The sequence below is a fragment of the Ceratotherium simum genome, chromosome 26 (genome assembly GCF_057802395.1).
Source record: "Ceratotherium simum simum isolate JZ-2026a chromosome 26, ASM5780239v1, whole genome shotgun sequence".
Taxonomy (NCBI): domain Eukaryota; kingdom Metazoa; phylum Chordata; class Mammalia; order Perissodactyla; family Rhinocerotidae; genus Ceratotherium; species Ceratotherium simum.
This window is the reverse complement of record NC_141925.1, coordinates 17,561,985-17,575,238: the sequence shown is the minus strand read 5'-3', so window position 1 is coordinate 17,575,238 and position 13,254 is coordinate 17,561,985. Positions and strand designations below refer to the sequence as shown.

The following is a 13,254-nucleotide window of genomic DNA, read 5'->3' as shown; positions in this document are numbered from 1 at the left end:
CACTTGGTCATGGTATATAGTCCTTTTAGTATGCCACTGAATTCTGTTTGCTGGCATTTTGTTGAGGGTTTTTGCATCAATGTTCATAATGGGTATTGATCTGTAGTTTTCGCTTCTTGTAGTGTCTTTGTCTGGCTTTGGCCTCATAGTTGGGAAGTGTTCCCTCCTCTTCAATTTTTTGGAAAAGTTTGAGAAGATTGGTATTAGTTCTTCTTTAAATGTTTGGTAGAATTCACCAGTGAAGCCATTAGGTCTAGGACTTTTCTTTGTTGGAATATTTTTTTATTACTGGTTCAACCGCCTCACTAGTTAGAGGTCTATTCAGATTTTCTATTTCTTTGTGATTTAGTCTTGGTAGGTTTTGTGTTTCCAGGAATTCATCCATTTCATCTAAGTTATCCAATTTTTGGCATACAGTTGTTCATAGTACTCACTTTTAATCTTTTTTATTTTTGTAAAATTGGTAATAATGTCCCCACTTTCATTTCTGATTGTAGTAATATGAGTCTTCTCTCTTTTTTTCTTAGTTTATCTAGCTAAAGGTTTGTCAATTTTGTTAATCTTTTTGAAGAAACAACTTTTGGTTTCATTGATTTTTCTCTATTGTTTTTCTGTCCACTGACAGATGAACGGATAAAGGAAATGTGAGATATATAAATAGATATATTTAATATAGATAGATATCTATAATATATTATAGATATATAAATATATATATATATACACACATACACACAATGGAATATGATTCAGCCTTAGAAAAGAAGGAAATCCTGCCATTTGTGGCAACATGGATGAACCTAGAGGATTTATGCTACGGGAAATAAGCTAGACACAGAAAGACAAATACTGCATGATCTCACTTATATGTGGAATCTAAAAAAGTTGAACTCATAGTAACAGAGAGTTGAGTGGTGGTTACCAGGGGCCAGGGGATGGTGGAAATGGGAAATGTTATTCAAAGGGTGCAAATTTTCATTATAAGATGGATAATTTCTGGAGACCTATAGGTATCCACAAGTACAGCATGATGACAATACATACAGTAAGGTATTGTAAATTTGGAATTTGGTAAGGGATTAGATCTCAAGTTTTCTCATTTAAGGCCAATGTTTCCTTGTTGATCTTCTGTTTGGATGATCTATCCATTGGTATAAGTGGAGTGTTGAAGTCCCCTACTATTATTGTGTTACTGTCTATTTCACCTTTTATGTCTGTTAATAATTGCTTTATATATTTAGGTGCTCCTATATTGGGTGCATAGATATTTACAAGTGTTATATCCTCTGGTTAGATTGTTCCCTTGATCATTATGTAGTGCCCTTCTTTGTCTCTTCTTACAGTTTTTTTTTTTAATTTTTTGTTTATCGCAGTAACATTGGTTTATAACATTATATAAATTTCAGGTGTACATCATTATACTTCTATTTCTTCATAGATTACATCATGTTCACTGCACAAATACTAATTACAACCCATCACCACACACTTGTGCTGAATTATCCCTTTCACCCTCCTCCCTCCCCACTTCCTCTCTGGTAACCACCAATCCAATCTCTGTCTCTATGTGTTTGTTTATTGTTGTTATTATCTACTACTTAATGAAGGAAATCATACAGTATTTGACCTTCTCCCTCTGACTTATTTCACTTTGTATAATACCCTCAATGTCCTCCATGTTGTCACAAATGGCTGGATTTCATCGTTTCTTATGGCTCAGTAGTATTCCATTGTGTATATATACCACATCTTCTTTATCCATTCGTCCCTTGATGGGCACTTAGGTTGCTTCCAAGTCTTGGCTATTGTGAATAACGCTGCAATGAACACAGGGGTGCATGTATCTTTACGCATTGGTGTTTTCAAGGTCTTTGGATACCCAGCAGTGGAATAGCTGGATCATATGGTAGTTCTATCCTTGATTTTTTGAGGAATCTGCATACTGTTTTCCATAGTGGCTGCACCAGTTTGCACTCCCACCAGCAGTGTATGAGAGTTCCCTTCTCTCCACATCCTCTCCAACACATGTTGTTTCCTGTCTTGTTAATTATAGCCATTCTGACGGGCGTGAGGTGATATCTCATTGTAGTTTTGATTTGCATTTCCCTGATGGTTAATTCTTCTTACAGTTTTTGTTTTAAAGTCGATTTTGTCTGATATAAGTATTGCTACCCCAGCTTTCTTTTCATTGCCATTTGCATGGAGTATCTTTTTCCATCCCTTCACTTTCAGTTTGTGAATGTTTTTAGATCTGAACTCTATCCCCCATACGCAGCATATATATGGGTCTTGTGTTTTTATCCAATCAGCTACCCTATGTTTTTGATTGGAGCATTTAGTCCATTGACATTTAAAGTAGCTATTGATAAGTATGTACTTATTGCCATTTTGTTACTTTTTTCTGGGTGTTTTAGTAGTTCTTCTCTTGCTCTCTTCCCTTGTAGTTTGATGGCTTTTTTTAGTATTATGTTTTGGGTCTTTTCTCCTAATTTTTTGTGTATTATTGATTTCTGGTTTTTGATTACCATGAGGTTCATGTATAAAATCCTACATATATAGCAATCTATATTAAGTTTATGATCTCTTAAGTTTGACCTCTTGCTAAAAGCTCTACTCTTTTACTCCCCTCCTCCCACATTTTATCTTTTTGATATCATATTTAACCTCTTTTTTGTGCCTGTGTATCTGTTACCCTCTTATCACGAAAATAGATAATTTTAGTACTTTTGTTTTTTGACCTTCATGTTAGTTTCATAGGTGGTTGATCTGCTACCTTTACTTTATATTTTCCTTTACCAGTGATTTTATTGTGGGTTTTTTTGATAATTTTCCTATTCCTGTTTGTGTTCTTCTCTTTTCCACTTAAGTAAGTCCCTTTAGCATTTCTTGTAAGCCTGGTTTATTGATGATAAACTCCTTTAGTTTTTGCTTGTTTGGAAACCAATTATCTCTCCTTCCATTCTAAATAATAACTTTGCTGAGTAGAGTATTCTTGGCTGTAGGTTTTTTCCTTTCAGCACTTTACATTTATCATGCCACTCCCTTCTACCCTGTAAGGTTTCTGCTGAGAAGTCAGCTGATAGCCTTATGGTGTTTCCTTTGTATGTAACTTGTTGCCTTTCTCTTGCAGCTTTTAGGATTCTCTCTCTATCTTTAACTCTTGACATTTTAATTATAATGTGTTTTGGGGTGGGCCTGTTTGAGTTATCTTGTTTGGTGCTCTCTGTGCTTCCTGTACCTGGATGTCTGTTTCCTTCCTTATGTTAGGAAAGTTTTCAGCTATTATTTCTTCAAATGGATTGTCTGTCCCTTTGTCTCTCTCTTCTCCTTCTGGGACACCTATCATACAGATGTTAGTGTGCTTGATGTTGTCCCAGAGGTCCCTTAGACTGTCCTCATTCTTTTTAATTCTTTTTTCTTTTAGCTATTCAGCTTGGGTGATTTCCTCCAACCTTTCATCCAGTTCACTAATCCATTCTTCTGTATCATCTACTCTGCTATTGAGTCCCTCTAGTGCATTTTTTATTTTCATTATTTTATTCTTCATTTCTGATTGGTTCTTTTTTATATTTTCCAATTCTTTGTTGAAGTTCTCACTAAATTCATCCATTCTTCGCCCAAGATCAGGGAGCATCCTTATGACTCTTTCTTTGTACTCTTTATCAAGTAGATTTATCTACCTGTTTATATCTGTTTCTTTTAGTTCTTTTTCTGAGGATTTATCCTGTTCCCTTATTTGAAACATATTCCTTTGTCTCCTCATTTTGCCTCTTTGTGCTTATATCTATGTATTAGGGTAGATCAGCTATATCTCTCAATCTTGGAGAGATGGCCTTATGTAAGAGATGCCCTATGAGCCCCAGCAGTGTGCTTCTCTCTCATCACCAATTCCAAACGTTCCAGGAGTGTCCCCTCTGTGCACTACGTGTGTCCTTCTGTTATGGTGGGGTTGCTCTTGCTACAGGACTGCAGGGCAGCTAGGCTGTCTGCATGTTGGCTAATTGTAATGCTCAGTTGTGTGCCTCTGCTCTGGTCTCTTCAGTCACTTTATCAGGTGTGGGGAGCCCTAGCACAGTTGGCTGCAAGGTCTAATAGCACATTCCTGCTGCAGTTTTTCTGTTAGGTGAGTAAGCCCCCAGTGTAGCTGATTGCTAGGCTCAGGGCCTTACAATTTCTGTAGGCCTCCAGCCTGCAAAGCTCTTGGCAGCTCTTTCAGGAGTGCAGTTGGGTGGAGCCGGCCCTGGGTGTGGCAGCACACAATTGTTTCAGGCATTGAAAGGTGTGGCCAATCCCCTATGTGGCTGTTTGAGAAGCACAAGTGTGCTGCAGCTGACAAGTCCCACCGCCCACAGGCCCACACCCCCCATCAACACAGTCCTGCTCCATGTGCATGCCCTGACCCACTGAAGCAGACCCACTCACCCCACTGTTGAGGTCCCACACACCCCACCTCTGTGGGCCCATGAGGGCTTGCTGCTGGGTGGGGCCAGTCCCTCGGGCAGTCTGCCTGCCCTGACTGAGCTGGATGAAATCAGTGCTCTAGGGGGTGGGGAAGACCCCGGTGCTAACAGACCAGGGGAAGAACTCCAATGGCATCTGCCAGCATCTGTGTCAGCACGCCTGTACTAGGTCACAATAATGGCTACCACCAATGTCTCAGTCCCTGGGGAGGTAGTCCCAGCCCTCGGAGGTCTCACCTCTTGCCAAGATGCACCCAGAGCCTATCATGTGAGTCTTTTTTCACCAAAGAACTGTGCACCTTTCTTGTGATTTTTAGGTTACTTTCCAAAACAGGTGAATTTGTTCTTGGGCCCTTTAAGAGCAGACTTTTCTTTCCCCTCATGTCTGATAGCTTTTCTGGGGTATTCCCTGTTATTGTTAATAGCCAGCAAAGCCAGATATTATGACACTTGGTTCGGTTGTGCTGAGTCCAAAAGCTGCCTATTGTGGCAAAGCTCTCCTGCTCAGATCCCCCACTCCTCCAAGAAAAGCTTCATAGCTTAAGATTGCTCCTGGCCAAAGCACCGTAGCTAAAGTGTGGCTTTTTCCTCTCCAGAAAGGAATTTCTGCCTCTTCCACCTCAGTCAGCACTGTCCCTTATTGTGGGGGTTCTTTTCATCCAGTTTTCAGTTCTCTCTCAGAGGTAATTGCTTCAAGAGTAGTTGTAAATTTCTTGAGTCTATGGGAGGAGGTGAGCTCAGAGTCCTCGTACGCTGCCATCTTCCCAGCAATCTCTTAAGTTTTCTCATCACCAAGATGAAAATGGTAACTATGTGAGGTGATGGGTATGTTAATTAGCTTGATTGTGGTAATCATTTCACAGTGTATACACAAATCAAAAAATCATGTTCTATACCTTAAATGTATATAATTTTTGTCAATCATACTTCAATAAAGCTGGAAAATAAAAAGAGGATAAATATAAAACAAATGGCAAGATGTTAGATATAAACCCAAATATATCAGTAATTACATTGTGTGTAAATGGACTAAATACAACTCAGATGCCACTTTTAAGAGAGTGTGTATATGTTTGTGCCTGTTGATACATGTTTGTGGAAAATATCTCATCTGTGTTATTTATAGGTAATAGGAATATTTTTCCTTTCACTTGTTTATGTGTTCTAATGTTTCCTAATGGAAATTTGTTAGCAATGAATAAAATATAAAGAATAAACACTTAAGAAAGATGACAGAGAAAAATATGCAATGATTATATTGTAAAGGCACAATAGTCCTCAAACCTTTTATTGTCAAACAAAAAAATATGCTGCAGGGATATTTTAAATCAGGTTTTTGAATATGTATTTATTTGATATATGGTTTTTAAAGGATACAGAAGTCATTGATCTACTCATTACTTGTGAATGTCATAGTTCAGAATTTATTAATGTATTCCATACAAATGCTAACAGGAAGGTGTTAAAAAGATTTTAATAGTTCTGTGGCTTAGAAAACGATGTATTACCTTTCAAATCATGTACTTTCTGTCAAGTGTAAAGGTAAGTCCTTTAACTTAAATAAGTTCATCTTAATGAAACATGCATATATAATTGTTTTTCTCATGTTGCCTTAGAATGGTAGAAACTTTGCAATGGATTGGCAGCAGTCTTCTGACTGGTTTTTTGGGAGCCACTGTTATCATGTTGCCTGTATACAATACAACTGACAATCAGTGAGAAAGATCAAGGAGTCTTCCAAATTTGGAACCTATTTGGTATCACCCAAATAAAATAACTTGAGGCTTTAGTCAAAATGAAATGTTTTGTGTTTGTTGTATATGTGTGTGTCTGTAGGGTCCATAAGCTGACAGATTCCCAAATGGATATTCAGCCAGTCCAGTCCCCTTGCTTGAAGAGCCAAAATATAAGACAAGACATGAATTGGAATATGAATATGCCCAGAAATTATGAGAGACCAGTTTTTTCCAGATTGAATGAAGTTGCTACCATTAAATTTAATACTGGGGTGAGCATATTCACTAATAATGTAAACCTAATATGTTTGGCATGGGTATAAGGTGTACATTTTGTTTTATATCTGAACTTAAAAGATGCTTGGAGTTTAGCCATAGAAGACCCAACCAGATATGGAACAGTCTGTATTACAACCCAATTAATTTCCTGATTCAGGGGAAATGGGTTCTAGATAAAGATTACAGCTGCTCCTCTTACCATGGTTATTTCTGAATTACTTTGAAAAGTTTTCATTCATTTTCTCATAAATTTTCCCTTTGTTCAGTTCGAAGATAAGACCTAAGAGTTATGACTGTTGTAATCAGAAGACACTGGCTAATCAGATTAGGGACATTTTCTCACTATGAACCATTATGTACTGAAGCCTAGTAAAGAATAATAGTTATATACAAGTTTTATGGGGATGTTTACTCTTAAAATGGAGAAATAGAAAGTTTATGGTTTTATATTAAATAAAAGACATAAATATAATTTTGTTTTTCTGATCAGAAATATTACAAGTATATTAATGAATAAAATGATCATGATAAGACTTTTAATGTTTCTGTTGTTTTCAAGAATATATTTGTATTATATGTGTATATTTTTTGCTATAAATATTTGAAGCATTTATATTAATTGATTTCAACATGAACATCCTACTTGGGTCACCAACAATTGTAGTGCTATGTTTCTCTCCTTTTTTCAGTTTCCACTTTACTGCCAGCAATTTCGTTCCATGTTTATAAAGAGAGCACTGTTCACTTGGCGCAATTGGAAGTTGATATTGCTACAGACATCAGTAATTTTGATTGTCACTACATATCTCTTACTAACTGTAAAATTACATTATGAGCTGCCTGCCAGAGAAATGGATTTGAGTCAATATGGTCGAACAATTGTACCTTACTCAATTTCAGGGAATTCTGATTTGTCTCTGAATCTCATAAAGAACCTTAAGATTTTTCTAAATGCTAAGAATCAAGAACTTCGGGAAGTGCAAGGTAAGACCCATAGGAAAAAAAGAAACTGTGGCTGTATGAAGACCTATTTTTATCACTTGAAAAGAAGGGACTTAACTATGGTATTTAGCTACCCATTTCTTTCTTTCCTACTAATTACCAGTATCTTACAGGCAGCTATATCAGAGGCAAAAAATGTAGACTTCAAGACAACTGGCCACAAAAGTTAATAATTAATGGAGGTATTTTGGCTGTAGGTGGTTTTTCAGCTAATTGCATCACCTTTCAGAGAGCAGGTAAAAGAGCCAAAATACTATATTGTTGTGAAGTTGAGCATAGAATTTTTATTCTGACTAGAATACAAAAATGATTCTATAAGCTCTCACAGGGTGTAATGTTGGTTCCAAGACCTGAATGTTGTCCTTCAGTCTACTATGTCTGCCATTCTAAAAACAGGTGGCTGAAGACTTAATAGATTGACTCCTCAGAACTAATTTTTTGAAGATAGTATAAATAACCATACTTAATTTGTTCAAGGCTTACCTTTAGTAAAAACTATACCAAAATCTTTCTCTGCATTATCTTTCTTAATGCTAAAAACAACCTTTTATGTAGCTTATTTGTTATCTATTGCTGTGTAACAAATTACCCCAAAACCTACTTGGTGGAGAATTTGAATTTTTGGTGTGGTTAAATGAACTCAATATCCCACAAAAGCCACAAAAATACTAGGGAAACAGTTTTTTAAAATAGACCAATTAGGGGCCGGCCCCGTGGCTTAGCGGTTAAGTGCACATGCTCCACTGCTGGCGGCCCGGGTTCGGATCCTGGGCGCGCACCGACGCACCACTTCTCCGGCCATGCTAAGGCCGCGTCCCATATACAGCAACTAGAAAGATGTGCAGCTATGTCATACAACTATCTACTGGGGCTTTGGGGGGAAAAAATAAATAAAATTATAAAATAGACCGATTAGGACACTGAAAATTAACCAAAAGAACAGAGCTAACTAAAAAGTGTCTATTCAGAAAAAAAAAAGTACTGGAAGTGTCGTCAGCATCATGGCAGAGTGAGTTGTTCCCTTTGTCTCTCCCCTCTAAATTACAACCAGTAGGACATCCATAGGCCAACAAAGGATTCTCTGCACAGCACACAAGAATGCCTGAGAGATCCATACATCTATACATCTGAAGGTGGGTGGACTGGACCTCATGGAGGCAGTGGAACCAGAGGAGCAGTGGTGGCAGCTCCTGAGACCAGAGGCTCCAAGAACTGCGGCTGCATCTGTGACCAGAGGCCCCAGGAACTGCAGTAACACTCACGAACGGAGGCCCCAGGAACCTAGGCAGCCCACACTCCCAGAGATGCCAGGAACTGCTGCAGACCTGCAACTAGAGCCTTCAGGAACCACAACAGTGCCCACAACCCAGCTCTCCCCCCCTTACCCAGCAGCAGCACCTCCCACACTGGCCCTTCCAGCAGGGGGGCTGCATCTAAGATCCTCGGCCTCCAGAAGCAGCAGCTGTGCCCGTGACCTGAGTTTCCAAGAACCATGGCAGTGCTTGAGACTAGAAGCTCCAGGAACCACGGTGGTGCCCATGACCCAGGTACCCCTCCCTTTATGGCAGTGGCAGTGTCACCTGTGACCCCCAGCCCAGCCAGCAGTGGCAGTGTCGCCCATGACCCCAGCCCAGCCAGCAGTGGTGGTGAAAGCCATGAACCCAGTGCCCCCCAGCAGCAGCAGTGCCAGCATCTCCAGAAAACTCAGGAGCAGGTGGCACATATGGCAGCAGCACTGGAGGCCACAGAGAGCCTGTAACAGTGACAGTGGAGCCCACGACCCCAGTCCCCCCTAACTGCAGCAGCACCTGTACCTTCAGCAACCCCCCAACCCAATGCAGCAGCACCTACAGACTCAAAAAACCCAAATGTAGCAGAGGTGCCTGTGACCCCGGCTCCCACCCCACCTTTCCCTTCCTCCACCACAGTGGGGGAAACCACTACCCAGGTGACCCCAGAAGCAGCAGAGGTGCTCCCCAGCCTGGTGACTCCAGTGGGAACACCCTTGACTGCAGTGACACCATAAGCAGCAAGGCACCAGCAACCTCATAGGCACAAGCAGCACAATGAGGGCACTGACAACACCTCTGGCAGAGGCAGTGGAGGGTGGAAAGTGCAGGCTTTCAAATATAACCAGAAGCAGCTCAGAATCAAACTAAACAAAGCCTTCCAAAAAAACAAAGGTGTGTGCTACCACAAATGCACTGGCAAAGGAACAAATCATCAGGCATCATGAAAAACTACAGTGACATGGTATCACAAAAAGAAAATGACAATTCTCCAGAAACCAAACTTGAAGTCATAGAAGATTGCAATCTAACTGACAGAGAATTCAAAATAGCTGTCATGAAGAAATGCAGTGAGCTACAAGAAAACTCAGAAAGACAGTTTTATTCCTGAGCTCTGGAATAAAATTAATGAACAGACAGAGCACTTCACCAAAGAGATTGAAACTCTAAAAAAGAATCATACAAAAATTCTGGTGCTGAAGAACTCAATAAAGGAGATGAAGAATAAAGTAGAAAGCATTAGAAATAGATCAGACCATATAGAAGAAAGAATTAGCAAGCTTGAAGATAGATATCTAGAAATGATTCAAGTGGAAGAGGAGACAAACTAAGATTTTTTAAAAATGGAGAAATTCTATAAGAAATATCCAACTCCATTAGGAAAAGCGACGTAAGGATAATGGATATTCCAGAAGGAGAAGAGAGGGAGAAGGGAGCAGAGAGCTTTTTTAAAGAAACAATGACAACAAAAAAAGTACTGAACCTCTATAAAAACAATAAGGTCTGTGACATTTTAACTTCAGACACTTCCTGTTACTCTCCTTCCACAGCTCAATGATATGGTAGCCATGAAAAGCCAGTAGCCTCACAGTTAATGGAAAGGACTGATCTCTTTAGAGCTCTGTTAAAAGCCTAGAGCACTGTCACTACTTTGACTGAAATAGCAGCTCCCTGAAAAACTCCATTTCCAGGATATTGTTGCTATTGGATTTGAATCAGGGCTCAATTCTTTGGAAAAAGCCCTATCCTCAAGGCATTACTAAAACAATAGCAACCTGCCAGTAACATCATCACAGTTGGCTAAAGCTGTGATTTCAGATGGGCTAAACAAGACCCTGGCCAAAAAGTAATTTTAAAGGAATACTTAGAGAGTTAGGTAACTACAGAGAACTTGGAAAAGTTTGGATATTTCTGGGGCTCTAGAAGGCTCAGAATGGTAGTGTGTGTGGCCGGAAATGACCTAGAAAAGGAGAAGGCTCCACCCCTCACCTCTAGTTGACATTGAGGCTCTGTACAAGCAAGAAGTAAAAGTTGAGGCTGACTTATAAACTGCCTGAAATTTGAAGGTGTGCCTTCATACACAGATCCCTTTGGCAAAGGGTGGGAGACTTACTGGCTCTAGGCATTTAAAGAAATCTTTTAGCTGATCACTAAATTATACTGACCCAGGGCTGATCCCAAGAAGCCAGGCTTAAAAATAAAAGCCAGAATGGCTTTTTTAAGTCCATCAGAGAACTAAGTGGCTGCACACTGTACAGAATACAGAATCAACAGAATTAGTCCGTATAAGTCACTAACAAAATGAGCAGTAACAATAAAAAAAAAAAAGAACAGTAACAACAAACAAGCAGCGGGGAGGGGAGTTCAGATGCCAGAGTTGTTACACTATTTATCTTAAATGTCCAGTTTTCAACAATGACAGAAAGAGAAGGGAGGAAGTTATGGACTGAATTTTGTCCCTCTAAAATTCATATGTTGAAGTCCTAGCCCCTAGTAGCTTGGAATGTGACTATATTTGGATATAGGATCTTTAAAGAAGTAATTAGGTTAAAATGAGGTCATTACAGTGGGCCCTAATCCAATATGACTGGTGTCCTTATAAGAAGAGGAAATTAGGACACATACAGGCATACACAGAGGGAAGACCATGTGAAGACACAGGGAAACGATAGCCATCTACAAGTCAAGGAAAAAGGCCTCAGAAGAAAGCAACCCTGCCAATGCCTTGATCTCAAACTTCTAGCCTCTAGAACTGTAAGAAAACAAATTTCTGCTGTTTAAGCCACCTAGTCTCTGCTACTTTGTTTTGGCAGCCCCAGAAAACTAATATAGAAAGAAACAGAACAGTATGACACATAAACAGGGGGTAAAAAACAGCCAGTAGAAAATGTATTTGAGGGAGGCCAGATGTTGAGCTTAGTAGATAAAGACTTTAAATCAGCTATTACAAGTGTTTTCAAAATACTAAAGCAAATATGTTTAAAGAATTAAAGGAAAATATGGCAACTATGTCTCTCCAAAGAGAGAATATTAATAAATACATATAAATAATTTTTTTAAAAAAAATGGAAGTTCTGTAATTGAAAAGCAGTACTGAAATGAAAAGTTCACTAGTGGGGCTCAACGATGGATTTGAATTGGCAGAAAAATGAATCGGCTAAGTTGAAAGTAAGCCAATAGAGATTATCCAGTCTGTGGAACAGAAAGACGAAAAGTGGGAGGGGGTGGGAACAGAGCTTCTGAGACATCTGGGACAACATCAAGCATACCAGCGTATGCATAATGGGAGTACCAGAAGGTGAAGAGAGTGATGAAGAGGCAGAAAAATATTTGAAAAAATAATGGCTGAAAACTTCCCAAATTTGATGAAAAACATTAATATTCACATCCAGGAAGCTCAATGAACTCTAAGTATGATAAATTCAAAGATATCCACACCTAGACACATCATAATCAAACTGGTGAAAATTGAAGAGAAAATGTTGAAAGTAGAAGAGAAAAATGAATTATCACGTCAGGGGATTATCAATAAGATTAACAATTGACTTTTTGTCAGAAACCCTGGAGGCCAGAAGACAAAGTGCTAAAAGAAAAAATTGTCAACCAAGAATTTTATATCCAGGACATTTATCCTTCAAAAAGGAAGAAGAAATAAAGACATTCCCAGATAAACCAAAACTGAGAGAATTCATCACCAGCAGACCTTCTCTACAAGAAATACTAAAGGGATTTCATCAGGCTGAAATGAAAGGACACTAGGCAGTAACTCTGATCCATATAAGTAAATGAGAGCACTGGCAAAGATAATTACATAGGTAAATATAAAAGACAGTATAAACATATATTTTAACTCTTTTCCTCTTATAACTGATTTAAAAGCCAACTGCATAAAGCAATAATTATGAAACTGTGTTAATGGGCTTATAAGGTATAAAGATATAATTTTTACTATGATAATAGCACAAAGAAGGGAGGAGGAAAGGAAGCTATGCTGGAGCAAAATTTCTATACACTATCAGAAGTAAGTTGTTATTCATCTGAACTAGATTGTTTTCAGTTAGGACACATATTGTAATCCCCAGAGCAACCACTGAGAGAATAACTTTAAAAAAATAGTAAAACAACAACAAAGGAACTTAACTGATACACTATAAAATATATTTAACACAAAAAGGTAGTAGTGGGGAAACAGAGGGGGAAAAAGGAGATAACACATAGGAAACAAATAGCAAAATGGCAGATATAAATCCTAGTTTATCAGTAATTATATTAAATGTAAATAGAATAAAAACCGCAATCAAAAGGCAGAGATTTTCAGACTGGAATTTTTTTTTAATTTTTTATTTATTGCAGTAACATTGGTTTATAACATTGTATAAATTCAGGTGTACATCATCATACTTCTATTTCTGCATAAATTACATCATGTTCACCGCCCAAATACTAATTGCAACCCATCACCACACACATATGCCAAATTATCACTTT

General features: G+C 38.6%; 1 protein-coding gene across 1 annotated transcript in view; it reads left to right on the top strand.

Moving 5' to 3' along the window:
• Positions 1-13,254, top strand: part of LOC106800148 (phospholipid-transporting ATPase ABCA3-like) — a 204,275-nt gene that overhangs the window by 107,506 nt on the left and 83,515 nt on the right. The window contains 2 exon segments of the mRNA XM_087417083.1: positions 6,297-6,468; positions 7,165-7,459. Of these exon segments, the coding sequence (XP_087273209.1) occupies positions 6,297-6,468; positions 7,165-7,459 (467 nt within the window).